We start from the raw sequence: 18702 nt of genomic DNA, 5'->3' as shown, positions 1-18702 counted from the left end.
CAGTGCTGATTTTTGTCAATTGACCAATACAGATAGACTTCCATATATTCACATCCCTTTATGGTTGGCTTAATTTAATACTTTTTAACTAGCAATGCAATCAATCCTGGAATTTAGAGCTCAGGTTAGTTAAAATGTATTTATTTGATTTATTTGGCTGGCTATTTACCCCATTTTTATGGTTTACATAGCCAATGTCCCTCTGATATTATTGGCTATGACTATGTACAAATTGAATAGAATTTTATTGTCTTCAGTATTATAACACTGAGAATTCTGTTGGAAGAATGCGGCAATTTCGAGTAAGCTGATCATAAAAAAATGGATATTTCCAATAAATAAATAGTAGTAACTCATTTTATTAATAAAAGATATATTTTAATTCACATATTTTCCCCATCTTCTCCCCCCACTTCACATTATATGATTTCAACAAGTGGTGTCCACTTATGTGAATTATCATTTTTCTTTTTCCATAATCTATTAATCCTTAATGTTTCAGAATTTCAATGTGGGGATTTTCTAAAGTTTATTATTCAGATTAATAAAAAAAAAAATTTTGATTTAAACAATGTCTCAAAGGAAATGTAATTGTAAATTGTCAGTTTTCTTTACGATGTAGAAAGTGTTCAGAGCATCAGGATTGTACGAATGCTGAAAAAATTAACAAATAATATAGTTAATTTCAGAAAGAAATAAGATATACAGATATGTACAAATACTATTTAACAGCTTTATGCAAACAATGAATATATGACACCCACTATTGCAGCACGTAAAAAAATAGTAAAGTGAAGCAATTATTTTACAACTTTGATCGAAATTGCGTAAACCAACCATCAGCAACAAGGTCACCTCATTGAACCATATCTGTATTGAGCAACCTCTCTATATGCCAAACCAATCCACACATTAACTGGTGAAGAGCTAGAATCCAGCTTAGATCTGATTAAAACCTATTTGGGAAAGAAGGGTTGATAAAAGGTGCAGAGCTCTAAGGGCTGCTGTTCCTCAAAAGAGACGATGCAGATAACATAGTGTAAGGGTACCGTCTCACAGTGGCACTTTGATCGCTACGACAGTACGATCTGTGACGTTCCAGCGATATCCATACGATATCGCTGTGTCTGACACGCAGCAGCGATCAGGGACCCCGCTGAGAATCGTACGTCGTAGCAGATCGTTTGGAACTTTCTTTCGTCGCTGGATCTCCCGCTGTCATCGTTGGATCGGTGTGTGTGACACCGATCCAACGATGCGTTCGCTTGTAACCAGGGTAAACATCGGGTTACTAAGCGCAGGGCCGCGCTTAGTAACCCGATATTTACCCTGGTTACCATCGTAAAAGAAAAAAAAACAAACAGTACATACTCACATTCGCGTCCCCCGGCGTCCGCTTCCTGCACTGACTGAGCGCCGGCCGTAAAGTGAAAGCAGAGCACAGCGGTGACGTCACCGCTCTGCTGTTAGGGCCGGCGCTCAGTCAGTGCAGGGAAGGGGACGCCGGGGGACGTGAAGGTGAGTATGTACTGTTTGCTTTTTTTACTTTTACGATGGTAACCAGGGTAAACATCGGGTTACTAAGCGCGGCCCTGCGCTTAGCAACCCGATGTTTACCCTGGTTACCCGGGGACCTCGGCATCGTTGGTCGCTGGAGAGCGCTGTCTGTGTGACAGCTCCCTAGCGACCACACAACGACTTACCAACGATCACGGCCAGGTCGTATCGCTGGTCGTGATCGTTGGTAAATCGTTATGTGAGACGGTACCCTAAGTCCAGCACTCCTATAGCATTAAATTAATGCGCATGTATGCTGCAGCCAGTACACAGACCTATATACAAACACTATGCAACAGCACTCTGCTATTAATGAATACATGAATTCCACTATTGATGGACATCAAAACTGTAAATTAAAATTAAAACTTTTTATGAAAATTTTGTGAGTCATCCACCCGCAACAAGGTGACTTCATTGGATGGACCCGGACTCTTAAAAGAAAAGACCAGCACTCTTTATAGTATTACATGGTTTTCTACATTGTGTATTGGCAGTATGGCTGCCCCCTGGCCATGCATCATTCACCATTCATTTTTCCTAGGCCTGTTTTAATTGGATACATGGGTGCATTTAGAGTAGGTGTAAAAAGATCGCTGAATGGCTAGATTGAAGTCGATCGGCAGTCGTTTAATAGTGTTTTTAGACAGGCCAACCGCACTTCTATGTGCATAAAACAATCATGTCAACAATTGTTTTGTGTGCCCAGAATGCCATAGTTCTTGGTAGCACTTGTCCTTTTATACAGGAGGATATGCTGCCTACAACAATCATTTGTAAGAAAGCTTAAAAATGATTTCCTCCAACATACAAACATTTTGCTTGTTCAGTGAGCGATTGTCAACCTGTTTAGACAGGCCAATCATGCAGCCGATTATCAGGAATGAGTATTCGCAGTGCGAATCTACCTTTAAGGCCAGAGTCACACTAGAGAGGAATACGAACTAGTGCTATGCGATAAAAAGAAAAAAAAAAAATCATACAGCACTCAGACCAATGTTAATCTATGGAGCAGCTCCCATCATCCGTTTTTTTATCGTGCATATTATACGTGTGAGTGAAATCACAGCATGCTGCGATTTTCACCGTATTACGCCCGAGACTCGCCAATGCAAGTATATGGGTGCGAGAAAAAAACTGATTACACATGGACCATCAGTGTGACTTGCGAGAAATACGCACCGGTGTCCTTTAGAAAAGCCGGCAATTCAGTGCGGTGTACAGTAAAATCACACTGACAGGTTAGAATAGATAAAATAAATGTCCACACATAGTATAATATATAGCTTTATATTTCATAGAGAGTTAGGTAGCAGAACAGCAGATAATTCAATTTTTGGCTTATGTAAAATCATTGCAGAAAAAGACAGGATATGACACATGGTTTACAAACAGTAAACCATTGCATATCAGTTAGATTTATATACCGTATGTCCCTGACTAATAATGTTAGTACTATGTGTGTGTTTAATTTTGGAGATGTAGTTTTTAAATTAGCAAAATTTAGTCATGAAAAAATGATGTGGGCTCCCGCGCAATTTTCTTCGCCAAGATGGAAAGCCAGTGACTGAGGGCAGATATTAATAGCCTAGAGAGGGTCCATGGTTATTGCCCCCCTGGCTAAAAACATCTGCCCCCAGCCACCCCAGAAAAGGCGCATCCCATTGCCCTGTAGAGGTGGAATCGGGGGTAATAAGGGGTTAATGTCACCTTGCTGATATTCATAGACTGGGAAGATCTATGGGTATTAACCCCTTCCCAGGCTACAAATATTGGCCTCGGCCGTCAGCTTTCCCTCTCTGGCAGAGAAAATTGCCTGGGAGCCCACGCAATTTTTTTTGCTTGTAGGATGGAATTTGTGGAGCCAATAAATAGGCTTCTACATTATTTATTCATGATTTTCTGAGCCGGGATCCATTATATGTCCATTTTGCAAGCCGGTGAGAAAATCTCGCCATATGGATGCCACACAGATGCGAGAAAATTGCATCCTCGCATTGCACACGGATTACATATGGATCACTGTTCGGAACATTTCTGCGATTCTCGGCCATGAAAAACGGACCGATTTTGTCCATGGTGCAATCAGCAGGGGGTCACCATCAGTTATATTAATGCGGTGATCTAACATGTCTCCCAGGTAGCAGCATTTTGCCATCCCTTGAGAGTGAGATTCAGTCATCCTCTGAGCCGGTTGTTAAACTGACAGGCAGCTCAGAGAACAGGTAAACGGCCAGCTCTCTACGTCTCTACAAATGTATGCATGTCTTTCAGATGTGAATACAATTGATGTTCTGACCACCAACATATCTGGGGTCAAGGTCATGTACAGCAGCATAGTAAAAACACCGGATTACACTACTATACCACAGAGGAGTAGAAGACAGTTTGTAGGTAAGTGCGTGAATAAAGTCAAAGATACAGGGGAGTTTAATTGCGGGATGAAATAGTGTGAGGGGACAATATGGGAGTTGGTAATGTGAGGAGGCACTGTATAGAGAGTGGACAGAATGGGGAGGGTTGCCACAGTGTTAAGGTACCTTCACACTAAAGCGACGCTGCAGCGATACAGACAACGATGCCGATCGCTGAAGCGTCGCTGTTTGGTCGCTGGAGAGCTGTCACACAGACCGCTCTCCAGCGACCAACGATGCCGAGGTCCCCGGGTAACCAGGGTAAACATCGGGTTGCTAAGCGCAGGGCCGCGCTTAGTAACCCGATGTTTACCCTGGTTACCAGCGTAAAAGTAAAAAAAACAAACAGTACATACTCACCTTCGCGTCCCCCGGCGTCCGCTTTCCTGCACTGACTGAGTGCCGGCCCTAACAGCAGAGCGGTGACGTCACTGCTGTGCTGTGCTTTCAATTTATGGCCGGCGCTCAGTCAGTGCAGGAAGCGGACGCCGGGGGACGCGAAGGTGAGTATGTACTGTTTGTTTTTTTACATTTTACACTGGTAACCAGGGTAAACATTGGGTTACTAAGCGCGGCCCCGCGCTTAGTAACCCGATGTTTACCCTGGTTACCATTGTAAAACATCGCTGGTATTGTTGCATTTGCTGTCAAACACAACGATACACGGCGATCTGACGACCAAATAAAGTTCTGAACTTTCCTAAACGACCAGCGATATCACAACAAGGGCCTGATCGCTGCTGCCTGTCACTCTCAACGATATCGCTAGCCAGGACGCTGCAACGTCACGGATCGCTAGCGATATCATTTAGTGTGAAGGTACCTTTAGACAGTATGAAGCATGCAACATGAGGAAATAGGGGTGATAGGGTACACTGTTATTGCTTGTAACGATGTTCAAAGAGGTGGTTATCATTCATAAGGGGAGAGGGAGATGCTGTGAATATCATGCATCACAAGAGGGAAAGTGTGCAGGGTCAAATTTTCTGCCAGAAGCAGAGTTATTTATTCAGAGATACAATATAGGGGAGATATTTTTATTCGGGGATATTATAATGACACTTATTTTTAAGGGCACTGTGTCAGAGTGGGGTGCAGGAGACCAGAGAAGAGGGATACAGAGCATGCAGAGACAAGCTGTGAAAAGTCAACATGGTATTTGGACAAGATGAAGAAGAAAAGAATGAGAATGTCTCCAATCAGAGATGTTGCCTCTAAAGGTACCTTCACACTAAACGATATCGCTAGCGATCCGTGACGTTGCAGCGTCCTGGCTAGCGATATCGTTGAGTGTGACACGCAGCAGCGATCAGGATCCTGCTGTGATATCGCTGGTTGTTTAGGAAAGTTCAGAACTTTATTTGGTCGTCAGATCGGCGTGTATCGTCGTGTTTGACAGCAAAAGCAACGATGCCAGCGATGTTTTACAATGGTAACCAGGGTAAATATCGGGTTACTAAGCGCAGGGCCGCGCTTAGTAACCCGATGTTTACCCTGGTTACCATCATAAAAGTAAAAAAAACAAACAGTACATACTCACCTTCTGATGTCTGTCACACGTCCCTCGCTGTCCGCTTCCTGCACTGACTGAGCGCCGGCCGTAAAGTGAAAGCACAGCACAGCGGTGACGTCACCGCTCTGCTGTTAGGGCCGGCACTCACAGTCAGTGCAGGAAGCGGACGCCGGGGGACGCGAAGGTGAGTATGTAGTGTTTGTTTTTTTACTTTTACGATGGTAACCAGGGTAAACATCAGGTTACTAAGCGCGGCCCTGCGCTTAGCAACCCGATGTTTACCCTGGTTACCCGGGGACCTTGGCATCGCTGGTTGCTGGAGAGCGGTCTGTGTGACAGCTCTCCAGCGACCACACAGCGACGCTGCAGCGATCGGCATCGTTGTCGGTATCGCTGCAGCGTCGCTTAATGTGAAGGTACCTTTAGTTACCTGTGTGTAATTGCTTATTTGTGATACTGACTGTCAATATCTTATCAGTACTGCTGTTCCTGTATAGTCCACAGTCTGATAATGGCTGTTAACAACAACTCCCAGTATCTCCTTACCTTTGTTAAGGACATTGCAATTGATCGTGGTAAGAAGCTTGGTGGTGTATTCATGTACTGATGGTGGTTCTGGTGCCGTGTTCATGTACTGATAGTGGCTCTGGTGCTGTATTCCTATACTGTTATTAGTTTTCATTCTGTACATATGTTAATAAAATATTGTGCAATCTGACAAGTCAAGGATTACTACATATGCATTTATGTTCGAAGCGTAACATTTTAAAATTAAAGCACTGTAGCATGCCAAATATCAACATTGTGTAATATACTCAGTCATGATTTCACGCTTACAATTCCAGTGATGGAACATATTTTTATGAATTCTGAAAAATCACTGTCCACTTTTATGTGCAATTCTTATAAGCCCAACTATGAAAAAGACCATATCTAGCAGAAAATATGTACATTGAAATTGTAAGAATAACATTTAAATACAGAGTTAAGCAATTTTGTTACCTTTGTCCAGATTGTAAAAGTTGAAAACCCTCATTAATGTGATCAAATGGCAAAGTATGGCTCACTAGTCCATCTAAATTAAACTTATCCGATAGGAAGTCAGCAACTAATCTGGGAACACATTCTTTGCTCTTCCATCCTGGAAATGAAAAATAACAGTATATTATGTCATTTATTCAGTTGCCTCTAAACTGTAAGCTTAACCACTTCACTCCAGGAAGTATTTTCTTTTTCGCTCCAATTCTTCCCAGAGCCATAACTTTTTTATTTTTCCATCAATATGACTGTGTGAAAACTTGTTTTTTGCAGGACGAGTTGTACTTTTGAACAACACCATTGGTTTTACCATTTTGTGTACTAGAAAATGGGAAAAAATTCCAAGTGCGGTGAAACTGCAAAAAACGTGCAATCTCACTTGTTTTTTGTTTGGCTTTTTTTACTAGGTTCACTAAATGCTAAAACTGACCTGCCATTATGCGTTCATAGACACCAAACATGTCTAGGTTCCTTTTTATATAAGTGGTGAAAAAAAAATTAAAACTTTGTTAAAAAAAAATTGTGCCATTTTCCAACACGCTTAGCGCCTCCATTTGTCGTGATCTCGGGTTGGGTGAGGGCTTATTTTTTGCATGCCAAGCTGATGCTTTTAATGATACCATATTGGTGCAGATATGATCTTTTGATCACCCGTTATTGCATTTTAATGCAATGTCGAGGTGACCAAAAAAAGTAATTCTGGCGTTTTGACTTTTTTTTTTCCTCACTACGCTGTTTAGCGATCAGGTTAATGCTTTTTTTTTTCATTGATAGATTGGGTGATTCTGAACGTGGCGATACCAAATATGTGTAGGCTTGATTTTTTTTTATTGTTTTATTTTGAATGGGGTGAAAGGTGGGTGATTTCAAATTTTATAATTTTTAAAATTTTTAAACTTTTTTTTTTTTTTTTTACTTTTGGCATGCTTCAATAGTCTCTATGGGAGACCATAACCCGATCGGCTCTGCTACATATAGGTGATGACCAGTTCGCCTATATGTAGCTGAATTACTCACTTGCTATGAGCGCTGACCACTGGGCGGCGCTCACAGCAAGCCAGCAGTGACAACCATAGAGGTCTCCAGGAGACCTCTTGCTGTCATGCCAACCCACCGGTGACGCGCAATCACGTGACAGGGGTCACCGGTGAGCGTATTTCCGGCACGATTGCAGGAAGCACTTGTTAAATGCCGCTGTCAGCGTTTGACAGTGGCATCAGATCGCCTGCATGTAGCAGAATACCTCATTGCTAAGAGCGCAGACCACTGGGTGGTGCTCATAGCAATCCGGCAGTGACAAACAAAGGACTCCAGGAGACCTCTGGTTGTAATGCCAACCCATGGCTGTCCTGTGATCACGTGACGTGACAAAGCAGGAGAAATCTATAAGAAGATAGTAAACAGTTTTCAAGTTGCCCTTTCCTCAGTTGGAAAAGCAATTAAGAAATGGCAGTTAACAGGAACAGTGGAGGTCAAGATAAGGTCTGGAAGACAAAGCAAAATTTCTGTGAAAGCTACTCGTAGGATTGTTAGAAAGGCAAATCAGAATCCCCATTTGATTGAAAAAACCTTCAGAAAGATTTTGTTCGACTATTCAGACAACTGCACAAATATAGCCTTCATGGAAGAGTCATCAAAAGAAAACCTCTCCTGTGTCCTCAATAGGGATGAGTGAATAGCTTCAGATAACTCCATATCTCAATAGCTGCATCGGGAATCTGGATAGCTGGAGCGCTCCCGATGATCAGCTGTTCGGTGCCACAGCTGCATATGTCGCGGCTGTGTGACAGTTACAACACATGCATGGAGAGCCTGTTTGTTGGGCACTCCAGGCATGTGTTGAGACTGCCACACAGCCGCGACACATGCAGCTTCAGCACTGAACAGCTGATTATTGGGAGCGTGCCAGGTATCCAGGTTCCCGATGCAGCTATTCGGTAAGTGCTATAGCTATTCGGATAAGAAGTTATCCGAAACTATTCGTTCATCCCTAGTCCTCCCCATAAAATTCAGAGTCAGAAGTATGCAAAAGAATATCTAAAAAATCCTGATGTACTTTGGAAACAAGTACTGTGGAACAATGAGGTTAAAATAGAACTCTATGGCCACAATGATCAAAGGTATTATACATGGATGAGAAGAGTCAATGAATGCATATCATTCCTAGTCTCCATTTATAGCTTTTTATCTATTGTATTTTTAAAATAGATTTTTTTCCCCTTTAATCTCACTTCACTTGGAATTCCCCCCTTCCCTATTTTTAAGTGCATTATATAGTAAAAAGAATGGGGTCATCCAAAACTGCAGTCAGGGTCTGGAAAAGGGTTAAGCAAGGTATGCGGTTGCCTAGGGCAACATCATCAGTCCTGGCATTTTGAGCTGTGCTTGGTGTCACTTACGTCCTGAGCACCAGCACCAGGCACAGTGACTGCTGAAGACTGCTTCTCTTCTAAATAAACACTGTCTGACTTGCCTAGAATCCGACTCTGAATATTAATACTTCTAGTAATATTATGGTATGGGATTTTAACCCCTTTCCGATGTTGGGCATAGTAGTACACCCACGTCAGACTCCCTCCCTTTTGATGTGGGTTCACCACTGGAGCCCACATCTTTCCTGGCACATGTCAGCTGTTTTGAACAACTGACATGTGCCCGGAACAGCCACAGGTGGAATCGCGATCCACCCATGGCTATTAACCCATTAAATGCCACTGTCAAACACGGACAGCGGCATTTAAAATGTATTTCTGGCAGTCGTGCCAGAAATCCGCCCATCTGTGACCCCCGTCATGTGATAGCAGGTCATCCATGGGTTGGAATGACAACCAGAGGTCTCCTGGAGACCTTTGTTTGTCACTGATGAATTGCTATGAGCACTACCCGGTGGTCAGCACTCATAGCAAGTGAGGTATTCTGCTACAGGCAGGCGATCTGATCATCGCCTGCATGTAGCAGAGCCGATCGGGTTATGGCAGCTTCTAGTCTCCCATGGAGACTATTGAAGCATGCCAAAAGTGAAATAAAAGTTTTAAAAAATATAAAAAAAAAAATAAAATCTAAAAGTTCAAATCACTCCCCCCTTTCGCCCCATTTAAGATTAAACAATAAAAAAAAAGCATACACATTTTTTTTTTTAATTCGTTTATTAATTGTAAAATAAATCATACAGTACACACATTTGCATTCGTGTCCATCATTATCAGTTGTAACATAACAAAACATAATTACAATGCATCGTCACATCTGGAATATTACAAAAGTAACAAATGGTGCATGTCGATCATTAGTTTCTTATAAATCTCCTATGGTATAACTTAACTACATTAACTACTAATAGGATGCCGCCAAAAAGAGAATTCCACATATATTTCACCCTGTAAGCAATGCCCCCGAAGCCATAGACCCTGCTTCTCACATGGATATTGTATTGTTGCAGACTATAGAGTGTGATAAGAGGAGTTCCATCTACCCCATATTTTCTCAAATTTATCAGGACATCCTCTATTCTGATATAATGTCCGTTCATACGGGATAATTGAGTTTACTAAATCAACCCAGGCTCTAAGAGATGGGCAAGAACCACCCATCCATCGCAGCGCAAGTACCTTTCGCGCAATGAACAGTGTCTCTCGCAAGAAAATCCCAGTGTAGTGATCCCAGGCTTCCGCATCCCACACCCCAAATAAACAGATCAATGGCTCAAGTGGGACAGGAATCGACAAGGACGTCAATAATGTCGTCACCTCTTTCCAATAATGAAAAATAACAGGACACCTCCAAATCATATGAATTAAATCTGCATCACTGGAATGACATCTCAGACAATCTGACGAATGGAGACGGCCCATTTTAAAAAGACGAGTCGGGGTCAGATAAGACTGGTATATGATGTATAATTGGATCATCTTATTGTTAATTGATGGGGAAACCTTAGTTGGAGATTCCAAAATATCGTCCCATTCTTCCCCTAGTGTATTAGGAAGAAGTCCCTCCCATTTCCCTTTAATAGAGTTTATAATAGACCCCCCTCCTATGGATAACAGATAGGTGTATAGAGAGGAAATAATTCCTTGAGGACCTTGCGATTTGAGAATTTCTATTAAAGGTAAAGATGAAATGGCCCGACCTGTACCCATATTACGCATGTGCGATTGAAAGGCTGACCTTAACTGTAGATAACGGAAAAATTGAGACCTCGGGATATTACAAGTATTCTGTAATTGTTCAAAGGACATAAAGATCCCCTGATTATGTATATTGCCTCCCGAGAGAACACCATGCGATATCCGAAATTCCATGGACGGGTGGCCCAACAATCCTGGGAAATAACGGTTATTCCACAGTGGCATTTCGGCTACTATATCTACAAATTTAGTAATTTTTTTGATTTGCCTCCATGTTAATCGTGCCAGCCGGAGTAGAGGCAGCAGACGAGGAAAACCAACCTTCTCCATCTCCAGAAACCCTAGTGGGCAATCAGCCCAAGCAGAATGGAGCAAATGGCTCTCAGAATTAGGAAGAGAGTTATTGGGCATCCATTTATTTATCATTTTAGCGTGCCCGGCAAGATAATATAAATAAAAGTCCGGCAAAGCCGCCCCCTTGCTTCGGTCTCTGCAGAGCAGTCAGCTTAAGTTTGGGCCTAGTCTTCCCCATATGAAAGACGTAGTTAGGGAGTTTAGAGTCGCAAATAAGGATTTAGGTATTGGCACAGCACTGTGTTGAAAGCAATAATTCAATTTGGGGAGCAGTATCATTTTAATCACACTGATACGACCAGCCACTGAAAGCGGTAGTATATCCCAGGTAGCAAACTTGGATTTAACCAAGTCCAATAATGGGTAAATATTAAATTGTAAATCAAATTGACTACGGTGAGACATATGGATTCCCAGATATTTAAAATTGGAAACGATGGGCAACGACGAGAGGGTTTCGAAACTCGACATTGGGGTGTGAGAAAGGGGCATCAGGGCAGACTTATCCCAATTTATATAAAGACCGGAGAATTGGCTAAATTTATCTATAATCGTTATCACTTTCGGCAACGTATCCTCTGTTTGATCCATAAACATCACCATATCATCAGCATAGAGACCAATGATGTCCACTCGATCCGCAATTTGTATTCCCTTAATGTCAATGGAGGACCTCATCCGTATTGCAAAAGCCTTTATTGCCAGGGCAAAGAGAGCCGGGGAAAGAGGACATCCCTGGCGGGTTCCCCTGTGTAAGGAAAAAGGTTCAGAGATAGAATTATTTACAACCATACGCGCCCTGGGTTTCATATATAGTGTACCTACCCCTCTCAAAAATTTGACTCCAAAACCGTACCTCCGCAAACATGCAGTGAGGAAGGACCACTCGAAGGAATCAAAAGCCTTAGCCGCGTCCAGCGACGATAATGCCCATTTATTATCTGGTTCTAGAGAGCTATATTGGATGACCGACTGAACTCGCCTAATATTAATGGAGGTACATTTTCCCGGCATGAAGCCAGTTTGGTCCGGGTGTATAAGATCTAATATGATCGTATTCAACCTGGTAGCCAGAATTTTAGTAAAGATTTTATAGTCTACGTTTACCAGAGATATAGGGCGATACGATCCACAATCCAGAAGATCCTTCCCCTCCTTCCTAAGTACAATAATGTTGGCATCATAAAACGTTTCTGGCACAGATTCTCCCTCCCATATTCCTCTTAGTATCTTCAATAAAAGTGGTGCAAACTTATCTCGGTATTTCCTGTACAGCTCAATGGGAAACCCATCAGGTCCCGGAGCCTTCCCAGTAGCCATATCCGCTATAGCGTGTTCTACTTCCTCCAAAGTAAACTCAGCATCCATAAAGGCTTGTTGAGATGGGCTCAATGAAGGGAATGTTATATCCGATAAGTAATCCAAACATTCATGGACATCATGACCGCTACTAGATTTATACAGAGATTTGTAATAATCATAAAAACATTGAAGTGTTTCATCAGTAGAGGACACTAATGAGCCATCAAGTGTACGAATCTGCAATATTGTGTTAGAGGTGTTATGTTGGCATACTAAGAAAGCCAGGAGTGTACTGGCCTGATTCCCCAGCTCAAAGTAAGACTGACGGGTGAAAAATAACTTGCGTTTTGACTTAACGTCTGCATGTTGAGTGTACAACCTTTGGGAAGTGAGCCATTCAACCCTATTACCGCTAGTCTGATTAGCTATATATGTGGCCTCCAAGTCTTTAACCGCTGTTCTATCTCATCATCCTCCCCCGCCGTTACCCTTTTAATGTAAGAGATTGTAGAGGACAAGCACCCCCTTAAGTATGCCTTTAGGGTATCCCAAAATAAACCAATATTCTGGGGTTCCGGGTGAGTGAAAATGAAACAATTTAACTGGTCAATCGTCCTATCACTAGAATCTATTAATTTTAACCAGAAGGGATTCAATTTCCAGGATCTATTATTATTGGGCTGCCCATATTTGAGTTTAAGAATAACTAGGCTATGGTCCGAAATCCCCCTATTGCCATGTTCAACACTATCCACCCACAATGCCAAACCACCAGATCCAAATATATAATCTATACGAGATAAAGATCGCTTAGTAGATGAGTGACAAGTGTACCCCTTAACCTCCGGGTGATTCGTTCTCCATAGGTCTAGCCAACCGCTGCCCTCCATAAACAGTGCCAATTGAGAAGGAGGCTGAGACATAGACTCCCCAGATATTGCGTCATCAGTCTCAATCTGTCCATGGAGTGATCCATGACTAAATTAAAGTCACCCATACAAATAAAATTGGCATCCGGATATTTTAAGGAGAAACCCATTGCCATATGGAGAACCGATAGGTTAGCGGGGGGAGGGTTATAAACACACAATATCACATATTCATGCGAATTAATAAATGCATGCACAAAGACAAAACGGCCCTCAGGATCTCGCCGTGCATCCCTGGCCTCCCATCTAACCTCTCTGTGTATCAACAGAGAGACCCCTCGTGAGTAGCTGGTATGAAATGCATGAAGAGACCATTGTACCCACGGCTTATGCACACATCGTGCCGTATCCCTAGTCAGGTGCATCTCCACTAGCGCTACAACATGAGGGTGATATCTTTTAATCTGCGAGAAAACCTTGATCTTCTTCCGAGGAGTCTTGATGCCCCGTATATTCCAGGTCATACATACAATCTCAGATCCCATATTTATATGCAGAGGAAAAAATATTATGTATCATTGTTATTCGGGCAAGGCTAAGAGACATCACACAGAGCAAAAAAAGAAATTTAGTATTGGCGGCGACCGTACACATCAAACAATCAAAACTGGTATACAAAACCAAACCAAGCAAAACTTGAACAATAGAGGAGCATAATTCTATACTCCTACAGTCAGATTGAAAAGGGGATACCCTCACTGAATTCAGTGTCCGGTATTGTTGACATCTTTCGCACCCATACGAAGAGCTCCATTTATATTGCCATTAGACAAAGAACCCAAATTAGGAGTCTTTCACATTGGACCCCTTATGAGACCGCAACCATTCGGCCACCTCCGCTGGATCCGTAAAGAATAAAGAGCCCTCATGGACAATGCGGAGCCGGGCTGGATAAAGCATGGAGTAGATGATATTCTTATCTCTAAGTTGTTTCTTGATCTCCATAAATCGTGCCCGCTGCTTTTGGAGCTCAATAGAGAAATCCAGAAAGATAGATATGGTAGCATTGTTGAATTTGAAAAGGCCCTTCTGCCGCGCCGGACGAAGAATAGTGTCCCTGTCCCTACAATTGAGGAGACGTGCCAGAAAAGGTCGAGGCGGAGTTCCAGGGGGGAGAGGTCTCGTTGGGACCCTATGGGCCCTTTCCACTGCGAATGTTGAGGAGAATCCATCCCCCAGGGAGGTCTTAAGCCAGTCTTCCAGAAATTGCTTGACCCTCCGAACGCTCCGGGAGACCGATAATTCGAATATTGTTACGACGTAATCTATTTTCCAAATCATCCACCTTCTGTTTCCAAGCGTTTACGGAGCCAGCAGCTTTTGTCAGTTTAGCCTCCATAGGAGTAATGGTATCTTCTATATGAGACACTCTTGTTTCAACCTCCGAGATGCGCCCTCTCATAGCTTGCATGTCATGCCGCAAACGGCCCACCTCAGTATGCACATCCTCTTCTCGTAAGAGAAGATCTAGTGAGGGAGATAGCCTGCATTAACTGCTCGGATGCTTGTTTAAGAGTCAGTTCGTCTTGTTCTCCCTCCTCATTACTATCAGAAGGACGGCCCTTACGCTGGGCAGGTGCAGGGTTATTTCTGAGAGTGCGCACATTATCAGGGGGATCATCCCTGGCATATTTCCTTAGTTTATCAGCAGCCCCTGTTCCCTTAGGGTGTTGCATGGTAGACAGCAAAAAAGGACTCCACAAAGTAATCACAGTTGTAATTATAAATAGACAGTGCCCGATTTCAGACCCCATAGGGTTAAATACTGGACTGTATTCCAAGGATGCCACTGGACAGGCAGCTGGGGTATTGAAAGTTACAAAGGCAGTAGCTGTAATATTCACCTGAGCTCTATATATCTGAGCAAGTTCACAGTCTCCACAGGGGGAACAGCAGGGAGGGGGTTAATCCCTCTTATGTTATGGTGCCGGCAGATGAGGTATCTATCTAATAGGGGGGGCGCAGGGCCCAATTTCTCAGGGCACAATTTCTCAGGGCACACACTGCACCACCCCTTTATTATCTCAGGTTATGCGCTCACCTTCCTATCGGCAGATGTAACAAGAAGCACCGCTCCCCTTGCTATTAGGGCGCGTGCTGTGATAATGGCCGCTGTCCCCCGCAGGCACTGCCGTCCGCCTCAGGTACCCTTGCTCCTGCACACAGATCTTCCACAGCGCTCACCGCTAAGGTCCGGTGACCGCTGATTCCCAGGAGGTTGAAGCTCTAAGAGAAGTCGGCGCCGCGTCCTGTATCCTGGAACGCGCACCTCTAAAAATGGCCGCCGCTGCACGTGTAGTCCTCTGAGCATCCCAGCCACCGCAACTCCCGACGCCTCAGATCCTTATAGTAGCCATTCGGAGGGTTCACCAGGCTCCTGGGGGTATAGGGCTCCGGCCCCAGCTATCACAGCAGTAGTCCAAACGGCAGGATAGGATCAGGATACTTGGAGCTCACATTAGGTGCGTCTTCCTCCTTCGGCTACATAGCCACGCCCCAAAGCATACACATATTTGGTATCGCCGTGTTCAGAATCGTCCGATCTATCAACTAAGAAAAAAAAAAAAAAGATTAACCTGATCGCTAAATGGCGTAGCAAGAAAAAAAACAGTCAAAATGCCAGAATTACGGGTTTTTTGTCGCCACGACATTGCATTAAAATGCAATAACGTTCGATCAGAAGATCGCATCTGTACCAAAATGATATAACTAAAAATGTCTTCTCGGCACACAAAAAATAAGCCCTCAACTAATCCGAGATCACGAAAAACGGTGAAGCTACAGATATCGGAAATTGGGGCAATTTTTTTTTTTTTTTTTTTTTAAACAAAGTTAGGATTTTTTTTTCTTTGATAAAAATTAACCTACAAAGTTTGGTGTCTATGAACTCATAGTGGAAAATCATAATGGAAGGTCAATTTTAGCATTTGAATAAAAAAAAGCAGCACTCTGTAGTGCCATAGCTTGCAAACATGAAATATGAAAATTGAATTGAATTACTGCACTAAAAATATGAAAAATTGAGAAAGCTTAGTGCATAAATTGGCCAATTCATGTGTACCTGGAAGCCACGTTAAGGCGTTTCTAGTTTCCAAGACCTAACAATGTCAATCCTCTCTTAGAATAAAGTCTTCATCTGTATGGGAACCTGTGAATCCTATTAGACTGAAATCTATATATATGTGGAGGGGTAGGGTCCTGCTGTGATTACAGATGAAGACTTTATTCTAAGAGAGGATTGGAATTGTTAGGTCCTAGAACTTTTTTTTTGCAATTTCACAGCACTTGGAATTTTGTTTTCCATTTTCCAGGACATGATATGTTAGAATCAATGGTGTCTTTCAAAAGTACAACTTGTCCAGCAACAAACAAGCCCTTACATGGCCATATTGACAGAAAAATAATAAGGTTATGGCTCTGGGAAGAAGATAAGCAAAAAATGAAAAACACAAAACTCAAAATACCTCCGGTCATGAAGGGAATTAAGCAATTCTCTAGCATATTTAGTAAAGTGACTTCACAATGAAGTTTTCTTTCAACTTGTATTGTTCTCCTCATACCTCCAAAAATGCTTCCTTTCCATGTACGACCTGTGAAGAGTAGATATGGATCAAAAGTTATATGTGCATTTGGAGGCGCCCCACCTATTATCACACTCGTTCCATATCCCATGTGAGTACACTCCAATGCGGCTTTCTAAAGAGAAAGAAGAGAAAAAAAACAGGTACACATTTTAAAAAAGAAATAAAAAACAAGTGTGGATTCAATTGTCTATGCTGCTCTTTCTCACCCGGGATAGAATATATACACTGCTCAAAAAATAAAGAGAACACTAAAATACCACATCCTAGATATCACTGAATGAAATATTTCAGTTGCAAATCTTTATTCATTACATAGTGGAATGTGTTGAGAACGATAAAACATAAAAATTATCAATGTAAATCAAAATTAATATCCCATGGAGGTCTGGATTTGGAATGATACTCAAAATCAAAGTGGAAAATCAAATTACAGGCTGGTCCAACTTCAGTGGAAATGTCTTAAGACAAGGAAATGATGTTCTGTTGTGTGTGTGTCGCCTCCACGTGCCTGTATGACCTCCCTACAACGCCTGGGCATGCTCCTGATGAGGCGGCGGATGGTCTCCTGAGGGATCTCCTCCCAGACCTGGACTAAAGCATCCACCATCTACTGGACAGCCTTTGTGCAACGTGACATTGGTGGAAGGTGCGAGACATGATGTCCCAGATGTGTTCAATCGGATTCAAGCCTGGGGAACAGGCGGGCCCAGTCCATAGCTTCAATGCCTTCATCTTGCAGGAACTGCTGACACGCTCCAGCCACATGAGGTCTGGCATTGTCCTATTATGAACTGGTGGTTTAGGAGCAACATGGGACGTGCTCTGGAGGAGGTGGTACCTGTACTGACCGCAGTTCCTGAGCTTAACACAACACTAGAAGTAGCCATGGGATGTTCCTGTCACTCCCTAGACACCTCGTCATAGCCGGAGGACAAACTACCCCTAGAGATAGAAACAGGAAAGCTATCTTGCCTCAGAGAAAATTCCCAAAGGATAGGCAGCCCCCTACAAATATTGACTGTGAGTGGAGAGGGAAATTACATAGCAGAATGAAACCAGGATGTAGCAAAGGAGGCCAGTCTAGCTAGATAGATAGAACAGGACGGAATACTGTGCGGTCAGTATTAAAAACTAGAAAAATCCACCACAGAGTATACAAAAATCTCCACACCTGACTAAAGGTGTGGAGGGTAAATCTGCTTCCCAGAGCTTCCAGCTCAACAGAATAAATCCATACTGACAAGCTGGACAAGAAAAAACATAGAAAGTGCAGAACGATTAAGTCCACAACAAGGGAACTGCAAAAAAACAAAGCAAGGACTTATCTTTGCTGAACAGGTCAGAATATCAGGGAAATCCAAGCAGAGACGTGAATCCAAGCAGGAACCATTGACAACTGGCACAGGCTGAAGGATAGAACCAGGTTAAATAGCCGAGCCAGAAAGACAATCAGTGGAAGCAGCTGCTGACTGCTAAATCCAAGGAGCAGCAGTACCACTTAAAACCACCGGAGGGAGCCCAAGAGCAGAATTCACAAAAGTGCCACTTACAACCACCGGAGGGAGCCCAAGAGCGGAATTCACAACATTGTCCTGCATTAGGAGGAACCCAGGGCCAACCGCACCAGCATATGGTCTCTCAAGGGGTCTGAGGATCTCATCTCGGTACCTAATGGAAGTCAGGCTACCTCTGGCAAACACATGGAGGGCTATGTGGCCCTCCAAAGAAATGCCACCCCACACCAGACTGACCCACTGTCAAACCGGCCATGCTGAAGGATGTTGCAGGCAGCAGATTGCTCTCCACAGCTTCTCCAGACTCTGTGAAGAGCACAGGGCGCCAGTGGCGAATTTGCCAATCCTGGTGTTCTGTGGCAAATGCCAA

The 18702-nt window shown here is 43.0% G+C and overlaps 1 protein-coding gene across 2 annotated transcripts in view; it reads right to left on the bottom strand.

Annotated features, from left to right (window-relative positions):
* Positions 1 to 343: 343 nt before the first annotated feature.
* Positions 344 to 18702, bottom strand: part of LOC143788198 (alcohol dehydrogenase 1-like) — an 87043-nt gene continuing 68684 nt past the window's right edge. Inside the window, exons 7-9 of one of the 2 annotated variants that reach the window (XM_077277657.1) lie at positions 16795 to 16930; positions 6487 to 6625; positions 344 to 654 (exon numbers count right to left, since the gene is read on the bottom strand). In XM_077277657.1, coding sequence (XP_077133772.1) covers positions 630 to 654; positions 6487 to 6625; positions 16795 to 16930 — 300 coding nt within the window. In that variant the 3' untranslated portion in view covers positions 344 to 629. The remainder of the gene's footprint in view (positions 655 to 6486; positions 6626 to 16794; positions 16931 to 18702) is intronic. The other variant, XM_077277664.1, reaches the window with a different exon arrangement.

Source organism: Ranitomeya variabilis, chromosome 1 (genome assembly GCF_051348905.1).
Source record: "Ranitomeya variabilis isolate aRanVar5 chromosome 1, aRanVar5.hap1, whole genome shotgun sequence".
Taxonomy (NCBI): domain Eukaryota; kingdom Metazoa; phylum Chordata; class Amphibia; order Anura; family Dendrobatidae; genus Ranitomeya; species Ranitomeya variabilis.
Note: the sequence above shows the minus strand (reverse complement) of the source record. Positions and strands in the feature narration are given on the sequence as shown.